The sequence below is a fragment of the Sorex araneus genome, chromosome 4 (genome assembly GCF_027595985.1).
Source record: "Sorex araneus isolate mSorAra2 chromosome 4, mSorAra2.pri, whole genome shotgun sequence".
Taxonomy (NCBI): domain Eukaryota; kingdom Metazoa; phylum Chordata; class Mammalia; order Eulipotyphla; family Soricidae; genus Sorex; species Sorex araneus.
The window spans coordinates 160,516,213-160,537,460 of record NC_073305.1 but is presented as its reverse complement, the minus strand read 5'-3'; the positions used below and the strand labels follow the sequence as shown (position 1 = coordinate 160,537,460).

Sequence of the window (21,248 nt, the reverse complement as noted above, 5' to 3'; positions counted from 1 at the left end):
CAAAGCTAGAAGTAACCCCTGTGCATCGCTGGGTGTGACCCCAAAAGAAAAAATAAAGAGCCACTTCTGGCAGGGTTCATGGGCCATCTGGTGTGCTGGGAATCCAACCCAAGTCGGGCACATACAAGGCAAATGCCTACTCTCTGTACTATCACTCCAGTTACCTGATTTTAGTTTTTATTCTTAATTTTTTTTTAAATTTCCTTTGCAGGAGGCGGGGGCTGGGCAGAGGTGGGAAGGGGCACATCTGACTGTGCACAGGGCTTACTCCTGGCTTTGCATTCTGGGATCACTCCTGGCAGGCTCGGGGGGCAAGGAGGGTAATTGGGATTGAACCCAAGTGGGCTGCATGCAAGCAAAACACCCTACCCACTTTCCTATCCTTCTGGTCCCCCTTCAAAAGATTTTCTAAAAATCTTTTGAATTTTCTATTTTCTCCATAACATTTTTCAGGAATAGGATTTACAAAATTCAGAACTGAAGGTCGCATGTCATAACTGCAGGGCTTTCTCTCTCTATTCCTTCACAAATCAGAAGACTTTTCCTTTTCTGGCCCATGGATATTGTATCATATTGTAGGACTACTGTACCAACACCTGCCCTGTAAGCCTCACCTCTCTGGAGAGTAAATACCTCCTCCTACAAGCAGGCAGCTTGCAGTCTGAGAACATTTCAGGGCTGGGTCCAGATGTAAGGCAACTCTGCCTGTCTAACAGCACTCATGTCTGTGCTATAAAATATCAAGATATCATAAAGCTCACAGAGTCTGCTGCATTCTGAATTAGTGTATGTCTGGTCTCAAGCCTGACTTGTCCTATAGGCCTTGAAAGAGAGCCAGTATGTACCGCAAATTCAAAGTAAAATCAGATAGAATCCAGAAGGATCGCTTATGCTTTGTTTAAGCTAGTGTCACGAGTCTCTGGCTAACAGTTCGGCTGAAAAATTGACACACTTTTCCTTGTGGTATGTCTGCATAAATTGTTCCTCTCTCTGCAAGATTAACCGATACCATCTGTGACTCTTCTGGGAGTTAGAATCAGCAGGCATCTTGCGGGGCCCTCCATTCAAAGGGGCAAGAATCCGAGCGATACCCGCAGCTAACGACCAAACACTGGGTCAGAGCTCTGCTGCCACAGCCTTTAACCCCTTGCTTTCAAATCAGCATCTGAAGGCAAAAAACAACCCTCCTCGGAGACTTGGCCCTCCCACCGCCTGTGATAGGCTGCTTGGAATAGCAACAGCCTGTGTCACCGTAAAGGGCAAAGCCTTCGGAAATAGAAACAAAGTTGGTCACAAATCACATTGGCTTTGCCCGAAGTTTTTTCTTTTGCTTCTTTCCCACCCTTCTTGAGCATGCGACCATGGGGGGAAAGTGACCACTCGTGGCAGTAGGGGAAGTCGGGGTGGTGAGCAGCCGAGGGGACGGCTGTAACTTCTACGTGACCATGGTACCTGTTGAAAACACAGAGGGCCCTAGTCTGCTGAACCAGACGGGGACAGCCGCAGAGACTGATGGCAGCAAGAGAGCCCGTGGCAGCCGGCATTCGCCCTGGGCAAGAGGTAACGTGAGGCCGCTGGGGCTCAGGTCACCTGCTGGAAGCAAGCTGTACTTGTGTCTCACTCACGGTTTTGTGTGTGTGTGTGTGTGTGTGTGTGTGTGTGTGTGTGAGAGAGAGAGAGAGAGAGAGAGAGAGAGAGAGAGAGAGAGACAGACAGACAGACAGACAGACAGACAGACACAGAGAGAGAGAGACAGACAGAGACAGAGACAGACAGACAGAGACAGAGAATGCATGGGAGATTGCAAAGTACAAGGAGAGAAGGGGACACAATCTGGTGGAAAGCAATGTGAAGTCTGAGGTCAACGCAGGATGGATGCCACTGATGGGATAGACATTACTATAGAAACCTCTTCCATTTGGTCCAGATGATGGGTTATATGGTCACATGTGTAAACACATCGGCTTGTGTCATGGTTGTCACAAACGGACCATCCATGACCAGTGAATGTTTTCCAATCAGCAATTAAGCTACTAATTGCTAAAATGAGTCATCATGTAATCAATGACCACAGTTTCTTTCTAAGGGCTTAATATCTGTTTGGAAGGAACTTGAGCATTATTTGGAGCCCCCGCAAATGCCTGCTCCATCTTCAAATTGAGGTTGGTGTCATACTTTTGCCTTTGGGAGGTGAAATTTAGGTGCTATAATTCATTTCTTTTCGTGTGTATATGTTTCTGTTTGGCTTTTGGGCCACACTTTAGGTTGGTGGTCTACTCCCTATTAAGTGCTTAGGAGTCACTCCCTGAGGCACTTAGAAGAACATGGGATGGACAGGGATTTCATCTGGGTCTCCTGCAGGCAAATGCACTCTGGTCTTTTGAACAATCTCTCCAATCCCTCACTTCAGGTGTTTATTACTAAACCAAATGTTTTTTTAATTTTTTTCTTTTTTTTTGTTTTGGGTCACACCCAGTGATGCTCAGCAGTTACTCCTGGCTTTGCAGGAATCACTCCTGGAGGTTCTTGGGGGGACCATATGGGATGCCAGGGATCGAACCCAGGTCAGACATGTGCAAGGCAAACGCCCTACCCGCTGTACTATCGCTCCAGCCCCACCCCCCAAAAAAAACTGTTTTAAACATTCACATTTTCAGTTCCTATAGAGTACACATATTTGACTTTATCTTCCAGTACAGTTAGCTTGTTCTCCAAGGAATAGAAAGGAATGGTTATATGAAATGAGATCGAATGCCAATAGTTCTCTCTCTTGCCTCACCTCTGTACTTCCTCCAATCGAATAATATATTTTCAGGACATACACTGGAATTTCATGAATAAATGTTGCAAACTCATTTACTCTTCTTCTTAGAATGTATCCATATGCTTACATCTGCTCTGTGGGGTTTTCAGATTGCAGAATTGAACCTAGGACCACTGGTGCTTCAAGTGTCATCTTAGAATCAATAAGTTGTCACACTTTCTCATTCTGCTCCCTGCTCAGTCCTCTGCCTTCTCCAGTCTAGTCAAGGATGAAAATCTGGATCATCTTACATGATGGCCAGTGCTCTCTTCAGCCAGAGGTGCCCCTTACTGCACATGTCTGCTGTGGTTTATAAGTTTAAAGCCAGAACCGGGAAATTGGGAGCAAAAGTGAACAATACAAAAGTTCTGAGCCAATGCCTGAAACATTGAGCTGTGAAGGAAGCTGAGGTGGAGATATTAACAAAGGTTCTAAGAAATCTGTGATATTGTCACAAAGAAAGTAAAGGAAATCTGTCCTGAAGACGACAGTTTCCACTGGATAATTAAATTTGATAGAATTTTTGACAGTTCACTGAACAAAGTGAGCCAACTGGGTGAGCCTGCAGAAATTCACAACTGATGCAAAGGGGCCATGTCTCTATGTATTTGGGAAGGTTAAATATGTGCACCAACTTCAATTAAAAGTTCAACTGTTTTTGTTATAAAGAGGTAATGCAGGGCAGGAGAGATAGTACAGCAGGTAGTTGCTTGCTTTGCATGTGGCTGCCGGGTTTGCTCTTCAGCATTCCATATGGTTTCCTGAGAACTACCATGAGTAATTACTGAGTGCAGAGCCAAGAAGTAACCCTTGAGCACTGCTGGGTATGCTCCCCCACCCCCTGCTAAAATAATATAAATGATAAAATAAATGAATTATAAATTGTCTTTTAAGTTTAAATGAAGCTTTAGCATGTAGAAGAGAAAATCTAAATGTTTCCCTGAAATCTTAGCTCAATACAGCCTATATATACATACATATGTGTATATGTATATGTATATATATCTATGTGTTTTTGTGTGTATGTTTGTGTATGTGTGTGTATGAATTATACTAAGTTGAAAATATATCTAGTAAGAGGAACATAATAGATCATAATAAGATGAATTAAGCCTTTTATTATGACTTTTATAAAAGTTCCTAAATTGTCTTCTCTGATCTCCAAAGAAAGTTATATATCTATATACTGAATGCATAGTGCCAACTCACCATAGAGTCTAGATGAATTCCTCGACCTCTTCTGTTAGAATTACATTTTAGTTCATTTTATGAAAATGCTGAGGTTTAATGAAATAATATTTGCCAAATCCTCTTTTTGACTTGTTTATGTTATCGACCTCCATAGTTTGATCCTGGCAATTTAAAGTAGTTAAAATATACTGAATAATTAACTCAGCACTCTTATATTTGAAGGTATCAAATAATCTTGTGTTCCTATATGCAAAAAATTAAAACACAAAGAGAAAAAATTAAAACACAAAGATTCTCTGCAATCCAGAACAAGGTGATTAAATCTTTCATATGACGGGAAAGAAAACTAAACAAAAGAAGGAACTTAAGATCTATGACTGGCACCCCTCATGCTATTGTGTGCAGTGAAAAGTGTTGGCAGCCCACCTCAGTCACCACTCTCAAACTGGCAAGAATACTTTGTTCCAATGACTAGAAAAGAATGAAGCAGAATTCTTTTTCAAGAAACTATGACAGGAAATAGGACTATAATTTTTTTAGCCTTAATTAGACATTTGTAATTGACCCCCCAGAAAACGGTTGAACTCCATTTAAAAGCCTGGTTTCTAGCCCAGAGTGTGAGCACTGGGGTTGTGGTGCTTGCCTTGCATGTAATCTACCTGGGATTGACCCATGGCACCTCATATGGTCTCCTAAGCCTCAAGATCAGAAGTGACCCCTGAGCACAGAATCAGGAGTAAGCCCCATGCACTGCCAAGTATAGGCCCACATCCCTAATAATAAATAAATGAATAAACCAGTTAGTACTAGTACCTAGAGCCAACAATATGCACAAGTGGATGAGAATTGCACACTGCCAGAGGATCTCACAGCGGGCGAACATGCAGGAGGTCAGAGATGTGAGTTGACCCAATTTTCTCTGTGGCTGCTACAAAACTGACCCCTGCAGCTCTGTCCCCAGACCCTTCTGATTTCATCATTCAAACCGAAGTTCAGATACCAAGAACCTTATTTAGCAGGTGAGGGCAGTTTTTCCAGCCCTGAAGATCCCACTGCTGAATGTCCTGGAAGCCAGACGACTCAGGATTGGACTCACTGACTCAGTTGAAAAGCTGTTGGCCCCAGAAAACCCTTCTGAGTCACCCTGCTAGTCTAGAGGTGACACTCACAGCAATAAAAATAAATCAAATTGTGAGACTTTTTCATGACTATAAGGCCTGACAAAGAAAAAGTTTCCTCATGATCTCAGAAAGAGGAGTGGCATGCTGTCTTAACTAAAGCTGTGTGCGGACTTCACCCAATGCCATGGGACTTTGTTTCCCTTTAAGATCACAGCACCTTAGAGAGGGGTAGTTTGCCACTTGTCTTTTGGCTACCAGTGGGTACTGATGGTACTGATGGTAGCACATGGTGGTGAACTATAAAACAACAACAATAACAATCCAGGAGTCACTGAGCATCGCTGACCTGAAAGGACTGAGGTTAGCTGTAGATGATGGTGTGCCTGGACTGGTTTTACAACCAGTGTGGATTCTGAAAGAAGGTGCCTCAGGCACTGCATTAAATCTCCTAAACATCGCCTTTTTTAGGGGAGAGTGCTGGGAGGAGCTGAGACAATTGAACTGTCAGAAAGAGGTCTGGTGATAGCTCATAGCACCCTCATGGAACCCCCCTCAAGGTATTTTCCTTGTAACTGCATGCTGGGAGTGGGGGGTTGCTCGTTTCTGCAGTCATAATCTTCCTCTAGGTGCCAGAAATAATTGAAAAATAAAAACAATGATTAACACAACCTAGAGTCATTAGAGGTCATTAAAAGGACATGTGTTTGTCAAAAGAGAATCAACCCACTTCAAAATGCAATGTTTAATGACCTTAGATGTGTGAGATTTTATTTTCATTCAAACCTTGTTCTCAAATCTGGTTTTTATAATTAATGTTTCTCAAGAGTAGGAAACCAAGTAAGAAACTATTTAGCCTTGGGGTTAAAAAAAATTCTCCAAACTCCAAAGTGCCCTCCATTAGCACTTAATGAGCCAAGCTGTCTAATTGTTGAAGCAGCTATTTACCCTATGCAGGTTGTGTGTGCAAGAGCTAGTTTTATGAGATGCTTCAGTTGAGTGAGTTGGGTTCCTTAGGTCAATTATTTTCCTTGGGGACAGTATTCCACAAGAGGATGAAACTGACTACAACACACCGATGCAATGGAAACCATGTGAAAGAGCACCAAATTAAAGGAATGAAAGGTCCCACTGAGCTTCTTCCCAAGGGGTCATTTGACCAAACACCAAATAATGATAATTACTTAACCCTAGTTGTATCCAGAAGAACCTAATCTCAGTTAAGAGTACAGAACTCCAAATCACCTCCTTCCCTCAAATTTGTTGCAACATTTAATCAATTATATTGTTTTTATCTTAAATAATACATTTCATATTTTTTACTGGTTTGTTTGTTTAATATCATTTTTCTTTATTTATCACAGCAGACTCTTTATACATTTCCTGACTATATCCCGGTGACACTATTTTTCAATACAACTTAAGTAGAAAAAAAAAATAAAATAGAAATTATTGGTTACATAATTCTAATTTTAGGAATTTTTGTTCTTTTCAAACCATGATTCAATTTTTACTTTTCTGCCAAGTTGCCAGGGAAAAAAATTCAGTTCTTGGGTTAATTTATAAGAATATTTTTCCCCTTAAGTAATTTAAGACTAAGTTTGAACTCTTAAATGCTGTTTACCTTGGAAATAATTTTTCTCAGAAATACACATGACAGGCTTGCCTGGCAATATTGGACTCTGGGCCCGTTAACTTTGTGAATTTATGTTTTACCATAACCTTTTGAACATACTCATTTGCATATTTTATGGAAGTTGGAATTGAATGCTATAGGCCATCTCTATTTAGAAATCAGTCTGAAACGTGTGTCCATCTCAGATGTGCAAAGCCTTTTAAGGTTAAGATGAAGGGGTTGCAATAAGAATCAACTTATACTGTGAGAGAGCAGCCTCAAACTAATAAAATATTTCACCTTCCTTTAATTTGTTTGGTGGGTTGAGGGGGCACACCTGGCACTGCTAAGGGTTTACTCCTGGCTCTATACTCAAGAATCACATAGAATGATTGGACTAATTTTTGATATTAAAAAAAATAATATGAGACCAATACCCAAGGACAATAGAAATAAGAGCCAGGAGGATTGGTTCATGGTTCGAAGCCTATCTCAAATCCTGGAGGAGAAGGCAGTTGGGATAGAGAAGGGACCACCATTACACAGATATTTGAAATGATCACTCTGGATAAGAACTGCGTGCTGAAAACAAGTAAAGGAACAAACATGTTATCAATACCTGTATTACAAACCATAGTGTTCCAAAAGTGCAGAGGGGAAGAGAGATAGATACAGAGACAGAGACAGAGAAAGACAGAGAGAGAGAGGGAGACAAACAGACAGACAGACATATGAAGAAGGAAAGTGCCTGCCATAGAGACAGGCTGAGGGGAGGGTGACATGAGGGAAACAGGAAACACTAGTCGTAGGAAATGTCCACTGGTGGAGGTATAGGTGTTAGAATATTGTATGATTGAAACCTGACCATGATCATCTTTGTAACCCTATATTTCATGGTGACTCAACAATAAATAAATAATTTTTTTAAAAAGAAGTCACTTCTGGTGGTGCTCAAAGGACCAATGGAATGCAAGAGATTGAACCTAGGCTGGTTGTATGCAATGCATGCACCTTAACCTCTCAAGCCCCCAAACCGTTTTTTACTGAAGTGCTAGTATTTATTTTCCTTTTTGCTTTTCAGCCACATCCAGCAGTACTCAGGGCTTACTCCTGGCTCTGTGATAAGAGATCCTCCTGGTGGTCTGGGAGAACATCTGGGGTGCCAGGAATCAAGTCCAGGTCAGCTGCATGCAAGACAAACACCCTATCCACTGTACTATTGCTCCAGCCCCTGAAATATTCCACTTTCCTTGGGAAACTAAACTGTAGAAATTCCAAGGCAAAGTCACAGGAAGAAATTTTTATGATATAAGATCCTTGCTGTAAGTGCTGTCCAAAATAGAGAAATTCAAAAATGTAAGAAAAGACATCATTGTTATTCTGGAAGCAGTATGATTTTGCTTCCTTTTCTATTAGTCAGAGAGTATGTTCAGTTTTACTTCATTGTAGTAAGATTTGCCTCACTGATGCAGACTTAAGGAATCTTGGTTGAACGGTTGTTGTGGGCCAAATGCTTCTGTTACTATTGTTGGCCTCAAACAAATAGTGGTTTCACCAGCTAAATGGGTTTATCAAGAGTGAAGATAATTTGGAACCTATGGTATGTTAATGAAACACGTTCATACTTCTCCAGAACAAAGAAAGAAAAGTTCTTAAAAAGGTTTTAGAGGGATTTTTATAATGGAGAGTCCAACTGAGGAAACTGAGGTTTGAAATATAGTGGCTTTTCATAAGCTGAGCAAGGATTGGATGTATCCTAGCAGGGCAAGGATACATTACTACCTGGGGCAGAAAAGGCATCACTCCCATTCCTAGATTGTTGGCATGTCCCTTCCTGATGGAGTCTGTAATTGACCCTGCAATTGGGTGCATGAAAACCTTTCTAACCTTTCTAATTAATGAGTTCAGTTAATGACATTTCTGTATTTCAATTTCCACACTATCATGCCTTAACAACAACCCAATGAGTAGATACAACCCCTAGTTTAGAGTCAGGAAAACTGACACTAAGAGAGCAACTGCTAACATGTTCCCAGTGATTCTTGTGCCAGGCCCTGCTTCTGTATCCTTTATTCTCACAACTTTATAGGGCAATTTTATAGATCTTTCTCGTAGGAATAAGGATGCAGGAAGAGAAAGGTAGGAAATATGTCAAAGTCTAGATGATCTCTAATCAGACACTCTGACTCCAGACTGTTTTTTCATTAAGCCCATAGACCTCCTGGAGGGAGGAAGTGACTGTTGCTGCTAGCACTGATAATACATGGGAACACAGAAATTTTAATCTAACAAAATTTTATCGAATCCAGGTTTCCTCCCATTTGACCAGGAATACCAGGAAGTATTGATTTCTACCGCTCATTCTGTGAGCTGATCTATGGATTTGGGTACTTGTTACAGAGTAGAATAAATGTTCTGTCACTCTGTTTCTTGTCTTTTGTTTTACCTAGTACCTTAACTTTCAATGAATCTCGTTTTCTTTTCTATAAGATTCTAAGTCCATAGATAAAATATATATTCTTGCATCTATCAAAAATTTTGAGCCTCTTTCATCTGTCTGGAGAGTAGCATTTCACTTAGAAGAGGTCACAACTATGCTTTCTTTCTCTTTGTTTGCCTCAGGGATAACTTGCCTATATTACATATACCACCATCGTGTGCCAGCAAATCCATATGTCAACAGTGTGCTCTCAAACATCACCCTGCCTGATGGCTCTGTCCATTAGGATAAACCGGTCTTTTATCTGTGCTCAAGCCAAAGCTAGCATAAAAAAATGTGCTTAACTGTTAAGTCAATAAATGATAAAGCATCCAGTGTAATGCTCTATATTTCACTCTAAAAGAGGTACCTAACTCATCAGAAAGACAAGAATTGAAATAACTAGAAGATAGTCATTTAGAAAAATTAGAGTGACTACTAGGATTCAAACATAATGCTAGAACCAGTGGAGAACAAAATACGACCATTCAATGCAGGTGCTTACTGATATACTGAATGACAAGAGACCAGGAAACCTAAGCTGAAGGAGACAGATAGATGTACGAGGCGCTGGAGGTGGCTCAGCTAGTTTTTATAAATCCACCCGAGGGGCAGTATAACTAAAGCAAGCAAAGAACGTCTCTCTGCGATCAATAAGTTTATAGAGAACATTTGAAGCCAAGAAAATAGCTCACATACAAATCTGAAGAAGAGAGCAACATGTTCAGGGACCAAGGAATTGCAAATATTTTTGTATGACAAGAGCACAGCACTGAAAGTGGAGGGAAGATGGCAAAGGTATCTGAAGATGTAAGCAAAAAGAGTGACTTGAAGCCATTGGTGCTAAGATCAACAAGAGGAAGAACTTTTAGAAAAAAGCTGTATCAGTTTCTGAAAGAGATGGTAGAAATAGCCTTCAAACCTTTAAACTGCATATCTGCAAATCCTTCAACTTTAATAGGTCACCTTAACTTAATATTTAAATAAGGGCCATTCCAGAGAGATAGTACACTGTAAGGTTCTTGCCTTGCATGACCCCAGGTTTAATCCCAAATCCACATATGCTCTTTGGAATGCCCCCGGGACTGATGTCTGAGTGCAGAGCCAGGACTAAGTCCTGAGCACTTCCAAATGTGGGCCTCAAACTAAAAATAAATAAATAACAATGTTAATACGTTGCCCCAGCACCTGTATGGTTAGATCCACATGATTACAGCTGTCTTTTCAGAGGGTCAGAATTTGGGGGCTCAACAGTTCAATTCTTCCTATCTCGTCCTTTCATCACTTCTCTTTCCGTATTTCTTCAGGAGCTCTCATTTCCTGAATTTCAACTCTGGACTAATTAGGTAAGACAGTAGTAGCTTGTTTGGAATTTGAAATATGAAATCTGTGCTACAAAGGAGCAAAGTCTAAGTGGAATCATCTATACGTTCATGAAGTGGTAGAGTTGACTGCAGTGCTTATGACAGGCAAAGAACCTCAGACTGAGTTAAAATAGCATCGGCATGATGTATCTTATTCACGATAGGGCAATCAGAAAGGGGGAACAAAATGTTCCTTCTCAAGTCCAATGGATTCATGCCAAGAAAGTAACTTCTAGACTTGAGAAATGCGACTTGCCTTGTTGAACATCAACAGCTCCTCCTGTTTCTAACCGAACCCTGTGGCAGACAAAGAGGGTCAGACACTAAAGATCCAACAACTGTTCCATCTCCCTTCTGATTTCCTGCCCTTTTTCCAGGTAAAAAATGATTTAGATGCTCATTTCTCAGTTTTCCTTGTTGCAGAGTTAGACCATAGAACCTGCAATTTCTGATGAATGAATGAGACAGTAGGGTAAATCTTTGTATGTGAGAAAGGTTTGCCTCAGGTCTCTTAGAGTTATGAGCTAGGTCGTTAATCTAACTGACCATGACCAATTAGAGCATAAAAATACATTTAATGTAAGTTTTATGTGTCATGGGAGTCTTTATAAGGAAATGAATACTTACAAAACATTTACCAGAGTATTTCTGTGGTAGGTTGGAAAGAAATATGTGAGATGAAGGAGTTTGAGTTATGTGTAGTAAACAGGGAATGATTTAATAGAACCTGTTTGGCTCCTTCTGTAACTCCCCGTATCTTCGGGGACAAGGAAACCAGTAAACTTCTCCCTGAGGAACGGCAGAAAATTTGAAATGAAAACTTGGGAAATGGGGGAACAAGAAAAGTTCAAGTGATCTTGCTTTTGCTGTTTTCTTTTTTTTTTCTTCTTTTTGTGAAACTACCTGTTTGTTTGTTTGTTTGTTTTAATTTAGGAACTATAAAAGAACATAGAGAAATGAGAGAATCACAAAAAGTTAAAGGAATTCCACACTCTAAATTGAGACGTGGGCACCCCCAAGTAGAGTGCAGAGTAAGGCAGAGCTGCACACACGGACTGCAAGGACAGCCTGCTTCCAGGGTTTCCTCTAATGCCTTCCAAACATTAGCCTAAAATAACCACTCCATCAATGGGCCATGGTCTGGTGTAGAGTCCTGGGTACCCTTATCTTGCAGGGTGTTTCTGGAAAGTTCCCTCTTTGAGAAAGGAAAAAGAGCAGCTGAGGACAGGCCTTGGCCCTAACGCTCCTATTATTCCCAAGCTTGGAGTCTGGCTGTGAGACAGTCTCATGCCCCAGACGGTAGCCGCCGTCTCGCACATATGGAGGGGAGCAGAAGACAAAAGTCAATTCCCTGAGGAGGCAGGAACAGAAGGAGGGTGCATAGTGTGTGAGTCCTTGGAGACACTACACTCATTCGTTTTCCTTGTGAATTCAACAATGAATGTCATGATGTTTCAAGTCTTGTTTTGATTGACTTGAATCAATCAATCAATCAATCAATCATTGATTTGAAACAAGGCTGGATTCTTACAGCCCCAAATATCAAAGCCGGACTGGGAAGCTGAAGCTGGATAAAGAGAAATCTGGTCTGTGGCGAGTGTACTTAAGAGGCAAAGGCGGGGGTTGGGGGCGGGGAGGAGTGGGAAGACTGCAGAGTCAAAGGGTGCATTTTAAGGTTCCTTTTCCAGAAAAAAAAATATTGGAAAGCATCTGATTTCTGTTCTCTGTCAGTTTTAAAAACAGGACTCTGAGAAAAGAGATGTAAGATACTGCTGATAAGATTAAAAGGGGCTGACTGTAAGTTAGTTGAGAAGAGAGATATAAATACACCTCTGAGGACATGTAAAGAAGCTGTCTGGGGCCCAGGAATGTGGTGCAGTCAAGAATACCTGCCTTGCATATTGAAGTTCTAAGTTTGACACCCCATCCCCCACTCACCTTCCCATGCCCCGCCTCTTGCTCTGCCAAAGATACTTGTGGTGCTGGGAGTACGAATCCCACCACCACCAGTATAATCCTGGCACAAGCCCTAACCTCACCTCACCACTAACACAAAACAATAAAAGAGGCTGAGGAGACTAGAGTGGCAAAAGCAAAATTGTTATCTGAAATCTGTGATGTAGAGGATAAATAAGAGATAATATTTTAGAAAATACATTAAAAGGATAAGAAAAGGGAGGTAAGAGAGAAAATGGATATGTGTATATCCAAGGCATGATTATTCCTTGAACAAAGAGGAAAATGACCAAATACGAGGACAAATCTTTTATTATTTATTTATTTTATTGAATGACTGTGAGATAGACCTTTACAAAGCTGTTCATGGTTAGATTTCAGTCATACAGTATTCCAACATCCATCTTTCCACCAGTATATATTTCTCAGCACCAGTGTCCCAATTTCCCTCCCATCACCCCCACCCACCCCCAGCCTGTCTCTATGGCAGGTACTTTCCTTCTCTCTGCCTTTCAGTCTCTCTCTGTGCCTGTCTGTCAGTGTGTCTCTCACTCACTCACTCACTCACTCACTCACTCACTCACTCACTCACTCACTCACTCACTTACTCTCCTTTTAGGCGTTGTGGTTTGCATCACAGATACTGAAAGGTTGTCATGTCTGTCCCTTTACCTACTAATAAATTTTTTTCTGAGTAGAATAGGTAGGGAAAAAATGTTTGGAGAAACATCAATAAGACTTATCCTATGCAAGTTTTCTATTGAGAGAGAGAGAAGAGAGGAAGGGACTAAGGAAGGAAAGAAAAGGGAGAAATGAGGCCGGGGAGATAACTCAAAGGACTGGCTTCGCATGCCAGAGATCTTGGTTCCCTAGTCCCCTGAACACCACAGAGTGTGGCCTCCAAGCAAAACCGAAAAATGAAACAGTGTTGAGATCCGGTAGAAAAGGAGATTTAAAGCCGAATGCAGGGAGGTGCTCATGTGCACATCGAGACACATGGAGCCGTGTGCTCCTACCTCTCCAGTCAGGTTCCGCTAGTGAAATTTGGCTGAGATTCATTGCAGGAGCATGTCTGTGAAAGGATTCCTACCTCCCACCTGGGATTAGAAATGTTTAAAAAAGGAAGCAAAGTGTCCATCTTTTTATCTTAGAAAGGTCAAACAGTAGCGGGTACAAGGAAGGCCTACTTTTCTGTGAGTTTGAGTTTCACTATAAGTAAAGAACTAGATTGGGGTTGCTGGGAAAAGGGACTAGAGGTCAGATAATGACCACTGCCCCATATTTACCACTACAGATGGTCAGCTGAAGAGGGGCATAGGGACCTTTAATTAATTAATTAATTAATTAATTAATTAATTTTTGCTTTTTGGGTCACACTCTGATATGCTCCGGGGTTACTCCTGATTCTGCATTCAGGAATTACTCCTGGAGGTGTTTGAGGGACCAGATGGGATGCTGGGAATGGAACCCAGGTTGGTCACGTTCAAGGCAAAAGTCTTACCTGCTGTGTTATTGCTCCAGCTCGCTCCCATAGAGTGCCTTTAACAGGGTGGACACACACGGCCGACAGCACAACATGTGCTACAGGGGTTGTGTGAAGGAGCTTTCAATTCAGCTGGTGCTCCTCCTTCATTAACATCTAGTAGCCCGCATGAGTTCAGACCTAGCTTCAAGCCTTATGTGACTCATCTTCCTCACCCCCTGATACTTCCTGCTCTCTGTGCTCCCAATCTAAGGCATAATCAAATGTAACCGGATACTGTGAGGCCGAAAAGACAAAAGTAAGAAAGTAGAGAGAGGTGAATCAAAGGCAAGGAATCAGGAAAGGCTTTGTAGGGGGAGATATTTGAGGTGGATCTTCAAAGCTGAGTCCAGTTTCTCTAAGCTGTAAAGGAAAGGGCAGGGCATGATGTGACGGGAATAGCATAATAAGAAGCACAAGTCTGGGAATGAGCTGGACCTTTTCCAGAAACAGCAAGTGGTCGGGTAGCCTGTAGAATTGCTGCCTGGTGACCACTGTGGAATCTAAATATCAGTCCTTGGAAAGGCAACTATTAAACATGGAGTGTGAATGACTGCAGGACAATTACATGCTGGGATGACATGGAATAAAGTATGAATATGCTTTATTATATATTAGTTACCTAACAATCAAACACTAAGCTCTCTGCAATAGGGCTATATTAGCTAGCTAATCATAGTGCTGAAAGCTTTCTAGCTATTCCTAGAGCAAGCTGTTTAAATGCAAAGTGTTCATTTGTAAACATGAAGCCCTATATCAATGTTACAGACTACTACGGTAACAATAGCAAGTTGACAAATACAATGGGGAGGCAAGAAAGAAGGATCAGTATTTGGGGTGGGACATCTGTCATCCTTTACCTATGTGTTCATTCAATGAGCAAACAATTATTGAGCACTTACCATGTACTGAAGACTAGAGGTAAGAATATAGTAGAGCCTCAATGTTCACAGGTTTTTCATCCTTGAATTCTACCAGCCTCAGGCAGAGAATAAAAAATGTCCACACCAGATTTAGGCCTGAAATGATGGAGTCTGTTACAAATCTTTCCAGGTTTTTTTTCTCTTGTCATTATTCCCTAAAGAGAACAGGCTAATAACAAAATAATTATGCATTTACATTGCATAATCATTAATTATTAATAAGTATTTTAGCTTTCCTATTTAATAATTAATCAAAATACTTTCACATTTTCATTGAGTGAGAATTTTTAGCAAGCTAGAGATGACTTAGGACCTTCAGGAGGCTGTGCATAGATTAAGCATCCAGGTATTGCTATTTATGGTATTTTAATATCACTGACTCACTCCTGCCCCCTCATGCGTAGAGGACATAAATGGCTGTAGTAAGGCCAGAATTTTGCATTCTAGAACGTTCCGTCCAATATGGGACTGCCAACAGGTAAATAATCAGTGCCTTTAAATGTGCCAGGAACTCGAAAGACACACATTCTGTGTTCAAGAGGGTTGAGAAGTGCAGATGACACCACAGGCTGATTTTCACAGGGCAGGGGCCCCTGAGATGATTCTGGAAAGATGGGCCAAGATTCCAAAGCTACAGGAAGAAGGACAGAACAGCGCTGCAGAGTTTTCCCCCGAGGACAATGAAGTCGAGGGCCTTGTACATTTGCGAAGTGCTCAGGGTTGGTCAAGCTGTCTATCTGGCTGCCTGCCTTCCCCTCCCTGAAAAATCATACAAAATAATAAGTCTGGGTGCGTCTGCTTTTCAGTGTGTTGGAGGATCTAGTGAGCAGGTGAGTTAAGTCCTGGTGGGTCCCACAGAGGTGGTACAGGCACCCAGGAAGAAAAGAAAGAAGTTGGCAGAAATTCAAGCGCTGTGGAAAAGCGTGTGTGGCCTGTGTGTGCCCGTTCCAGGGTGGTTTCATCTGACTGTCCAGGAGCGCAGACAATGCAGTTATTGTGCTTACAGCTGTAGTCTCGAGTGTGGGGGCTGCCTGGCTTTTGTGCTCTGCTGTGGGTTTCCCTGCTCATTTGCATGCAGTTTCTGGGCTGTGCTCTTGTCTGGGATAGAGCAGGTTTACTTCACATCGCGATAATGAACCATTCAAAGGGACTCTGCAGCTCCAGCAAAACGGCAGGTCACGGAGGAGGTCAGAGACAGGTGACGCTACAGCCTGAGGAGCAAGTGGTCTCCGTAAGGAAACTCTTAGGAGGTGCAGGGTAGGGGGGTAAGGATGTCAGAGGGAGGTAGTCTGGTAAAGCAAGACCCTGAGCTACTGACTGGGAATCATAACCATCATTATGACCATTAGGGACCAGGTTTGTAGAGAGCTTCCCAACCTGTGGTCGGGAGCCGGGGACCACCTCTGGGGAGACTCTGACAATGGGACCTGAGGCTTCAACGTCTGGGCCTGGGCAAGCGGTGCCACCCGGGCCCAGCAGCGCTTGGCAGTTCTCGTGGAAGCCCCTGGGTGCTGCATCACGGGCTGCTTCGCAGTCCACCCAGTTCTCCCGTCCATGTATACACAGACAAAAACACCTTACCTCCTGCCGCCTCCTCTCTGTCCTCCTCTTGTCTGCCAGATTTCTTAGCCGTTTTCTCTCCTTTCTAAAATTCATAAAATGTGATATTATCAGTGGCCTGTCTCGTCCGTAACGGAAAAGGGAGGAAAACTCCATTCATATGGTAGTCTTCATTGTTTTTATCTGTTAAAATATTACCAGAACCATTTCATTTTTTTAAAATTAAGAAACATTTTTTGAATCACTGTGAGATAGATCCTTACAAAGCTGTTCGTAATTAGATTTCAGTCACACAGTGTTCTAGCACCCATCCCTCCTCCAGCGTACATTTCCCAAGTACCAGCACCAGTGTCCCCAACTTCCCTCCCATCACCCCCACCCCACCCCAGCCTATCTCTACAGCAGGGACTTCTCTCTCTCTCTCTGTCTCTCTCTCTCTGTCTCTTTCTCTCAGGACCGTTTCTTGTAGTAGAAATCTGAAGGTGTCATCAAGGCTGTGCTTTTGCAAGTATTGGGGACTAACCTTCCATGTTGCATTAGAATGTAAAGTCAGGGGGCTGGAGCGATAGCACAGCGGGTAGGGCGTCTGCCTTGCACGCGGCCGACCCAGGTTCGATTCCCAGCATCCCATATGGTCCCCTGAGCACCGCCAGGAGTAATTCCTGAGTGCAGAGCCAGGAGTAACCCCTGTGCATCGCTGGGTGTGACCCAAAAAGCAAAAAAAAAAAAAAAAAAAAGAATGTAGAATGTAAATGTAAAGTCAGCTTGAAGATTGTACTGAAACATGAGCAGGAAGAATCGGCAGGGAAGCCAGCTTGAGGTAGGAATCCCCAAATCTGATAGCAGGGAAGGTACACCTTGTAAAGAAAATGCAGACAATGAAGGCCTTAGACCAATTCCATAGCACATAACACATGCTGGTACCTCCCCCTGGGGGAAGAGGGTCATAGAATGACTTAGTTCAGCTCTCTGAGCTTTTAAAGACAGCTCCCCCAGAGAGGGCCCAGAGGCTGAGCCGGCCAGCCTTGCAAGCCTAAGGTCACAAGTTCACATTCCCAGTGTTGCCACATGTGTCAGGCACAGTGTGGCAGCTGGTCGATTTGAGACTGTCAGCTCTTGAGTCTGGAGTCCCCAGAGCCATGTGTAATTTCTGGCAACGCAGCAGCCTTCGTTTTAAAATGTGCGCACATTAGAAAAATATGTCTAAGGTCTATATGAAGCGCTACAAAGGGGTGCGATCCCTGGTGAGCCCCACCAAAAAGTCGTGTGACTGCCTCATTCAGGAAGTACAACCCCCAGCCAACACACGTGCAAACCACAACTAAAGTAGCGTAAACCTCAGTGAGCATCTTAGCCACAGGTGTGAGCACAGCCTGAGCTGTGACCCCCAGCAAGTCCCACACAAAACACACTATCCTGGGCCACTCCATCACTTCAATAACAATGAGGGGAGCAGAGAGGGACGCAGGGAAAAGAAAAACTTCTTTTTTTTTTTTTTTGCTTTTTGGGTCACACCCAGCAATGCACAGGGGTTACTCCTGGCTCTGCACTCAGGAATTACTCCTGGCGATGCTTGGGGGACCATATGGGATGCCGGGGATCAAACCCGGGTCGGCCGCATGCAAGGCAAACGCCCTACCTGCTGTGCTATTGCTCCAGCCCCAGAAAAACTTCTTAGATAGAAAATAGATGCCAGATCATATGATGTCTACTTTGTAAAATCATGATTCACTCTATCACTATCATCCCATTGCTCGGGATGTCATCACTGATTTGTCATCATCGATATGCTCAAGCGGGCACCAGTAACGTCTCTATTGTAAGACTTCTTGTTACTGTTTTTGGCATATCGAATATGCCGCAGGGAGCTTCAGGGAGTTTGCCAAGCTCTGCCATGCAGGGGTGAGATACTCTCGGTAGCTCTCTGAGAGGGGCAGAGGAATCAAACCCGGGTCGGCCGCATGCAAGGCCCTACCTGCTGTGCTATCGCTCCAGCCCCACCCCCCAAAAAGCTATGATTGTGGAAACAAATTTTATACTAGCTCCTCTAGAAATAATTTGCATACGTGCCTGAAAAATTAAACTAGTGCTAGCGGCTAAGTCTCTAATGGAGACTGAGACACCAGGTTATTTGCCCCACCTCTCCCCCCACCCCCAATCACACACACACACACACACACACACACACACACACACACACACATACACACACACACACACACACATCCCAGTCAGTGTCCTCAGGAATTTGAATCAGGGACTACGTGACAGTGGAAAACAAAAGCCGGATCTCTCTTCCAGCAAGGGCAGTTTGCCCTAGGCTATCAGGAGTTGGTTTGGAGATCTGAGGTCTGTTCCAGCCCTAATCCGTTCTCTCCCCCCACCATTCTCTTTAAAGAGAACAATAGATCATCAGAGAAGGGACTCCTTCCTGAATCTTAAAGAATCTCCTCTCTCTCTCTCTCTCTCTCTCTCTCTCTCTCTCTCTCTCTCTCTCTCTCTCCCACCCCTCTTAAATTGAATAACCAGTTGTTCTGGTTTCAATCATTCAATGCTCCAATACACATCTTTCAGGAGTGAGAAATCAACAGATTTCTCACCACCAGTATCCCCAGTTTCCTTCTCATCCCATTTCCTTACCCTTCTCTCCCTCTCTCCCTCTCCTTCTCTCTCTCTCTCTCTCTCTCTCTCTCTCTCTCTCTCTCTCTCTCTCTCTTCCTTTTGGGCGTTATGGTTTTCAGTACAGATACTGAAAGGTTATTATGTATATCCTCAAGGGATCTTTCTTTTCATAGAGAATTACTGATTCCCCCCCTAACGAAAAGGGGGAAAGGGCCAGGAGAAGGCTGCGATGCATCCATTTCCTCACGCCCTTAACCAGTATCCCTGTGGTTTCTGCTGTCACATAAAATCTGCTCTTAATCTGCCTCCCAAGTGTTTCATTCACCAAAGTCACTCTGTCTCCAATCTGAGTATCAGAGACCAATTGCCAGAACCCACACACTTTTTTAACTCATTACACTTAGAGGAAATAAACAAAGACAACTCAGCATTCTCTTGAAAAATATTGGTTCTTTTTTTAAAAACAATTGATATTTTGCATGGGAGAAGGATACGGGGCCTCACCTGGAGATGCTTATGGGTTACTCCTGTCTCTGTGCTCAGGAATGATCCCAACAGTGCTATGGTGCTTAGGGGAACCATATAAAGTGTTGGGGTATTGAACTCAGGTCAGTGAGACACAAACTAAGAGCCTTAACACCTGTAATGCAATATTCTTACCAAAATATGAGAACTTGATCTAATTTTCCTTCTGGTAGAATCCTTTGTTGTTGCGAATACAAAGATTACAGGGACAAAATGGCATACGTGAAATAGGGCATGACTGAAAGTTAGGTGGCACTTTATAAAATCATTTTGAAGGTAAAAGTAGCACTGTAGCAGTGTCGTCCCGTTGTTCATCGATTTGCTCAAGCGGACACCAATAACCAGTCTCTCCATTGTGAGACTTGTTGTTACTGTTTCTGGCATATCAAATATGCCTAGGGTAGCTTGCCAGGCTCTGCCATGCGGTCGGGATACTCTCGGTAACATGCAACAACACATAATAAGAAATATGGAAAAGAAAGATACCTGAAGCAATTTCTTGGGGGACAAGAGCCACATCTGTTTTATCTTGTTGCTAGGTACCTCACATCCTCCCAGTACCTAGGAAAATGCCTGCTATATAATGTTACTATTGTTTTCTGATTCAATGTATCACTGTCATCCTGTTGCTCATCAATTTGCTTCAGCGGGCACCAGTAACGTCTCCATTGTGAGACTTGCTGTTACTGTTTTTGGCATATTAAATATGCCATGGGTAGCTTTTCAGGCTCTGCCATGAGGGCGGAATACTCTCGGTAGCTTGCTGGGCTATCCAAGAGGGGAGGAGAAAAAGAAACTGGGTCAGCTGCATGCAAGGCAAACACCCTACCACTGTGCTATTGCTACAGCCCAGAAAAACAAACAAACAAACAAATAAGTGACCCTGAGGTCCATGGAGATGGTTCAAATGTCTTTTCATGAAGGATCTGCAGTTTTGATTCCCCCATCCCCCAATCTGGAACGACCTGGTACCCATGCCACCTCTGGGATCAAGTTCTGATGGGTTTAATTCCTGAGCATCTCCAAGTGTAACACAAACAAACAAACAAAAAATTTTAATTTACCCCAAAGGGTCATAATTTCTATCTGGAAATTCTGCATGCCAGGTTTTGCCAAAGAGTCTGAAAGGGGCTTCTTAGTGAGTAGACATCAGATCTCTTTTTGTCCAACTCCATTTCAGAATGAAAAGATAATGGGGTTTCAATAATAGGGGATTCAAACCCTATTCCTATCCCTTTATTCTCTCCCCTATACCTTCTTGTTCTTGTATTCTGATTTGCTGGATAAAATGCTGATTAATTTTAATTTGATGTACTTCCAATGTGGTGTTCACAATGTTCATGGATTAATTTTATGTTATTGCAAATTACTATATTCTTTTTTAAAAAATTAATTTATTTATTATAATAGTTTATTTTTTAAATTACTATATTCTTCTTTGCTCCTTCATCTAAATAGTTAGCCTTTTAAAAAATTTTATATTTTTGAGTCTTCCATTTCTCTTGTTCCATCAGGATCCCAAAGGTTTAAAATACCTTGGTATTCAAGGTAAAACTAACCACACAATGAG

The 21,248-nt window shown here is 42.5% G+C and overlaps 1 protein-coding gene across 3 annotated transcripts in view; it reads left to right on the top strand.

The window, feature by feature from the left end:
* The first annotated feature begins 1,297 nt into the window (after window positions 1–1,297).
* Window positions 1,298–21,248, top strand: part of SLC2A12 (solute carrier family 2 member 12) — a 97,976-nt gene continuing 78,025 nt past the window's right edge. For all 3 annotated transcript variants that reach the window (XM_055135220.1, XM_004609083.2, XM_055135221.1), the window contains exon 1: window positions 1,298–1,560. In XM_055135220.1, the coding sequence (XP_054991195.1) occupies window positions 1,446–1,560 (115 nt within the window). In that variant the 5' untranslated portion in view covers window positions 1,298–1,445. The remainder of the gene's footprint in view (window positions 1,561–21,248) is intronic.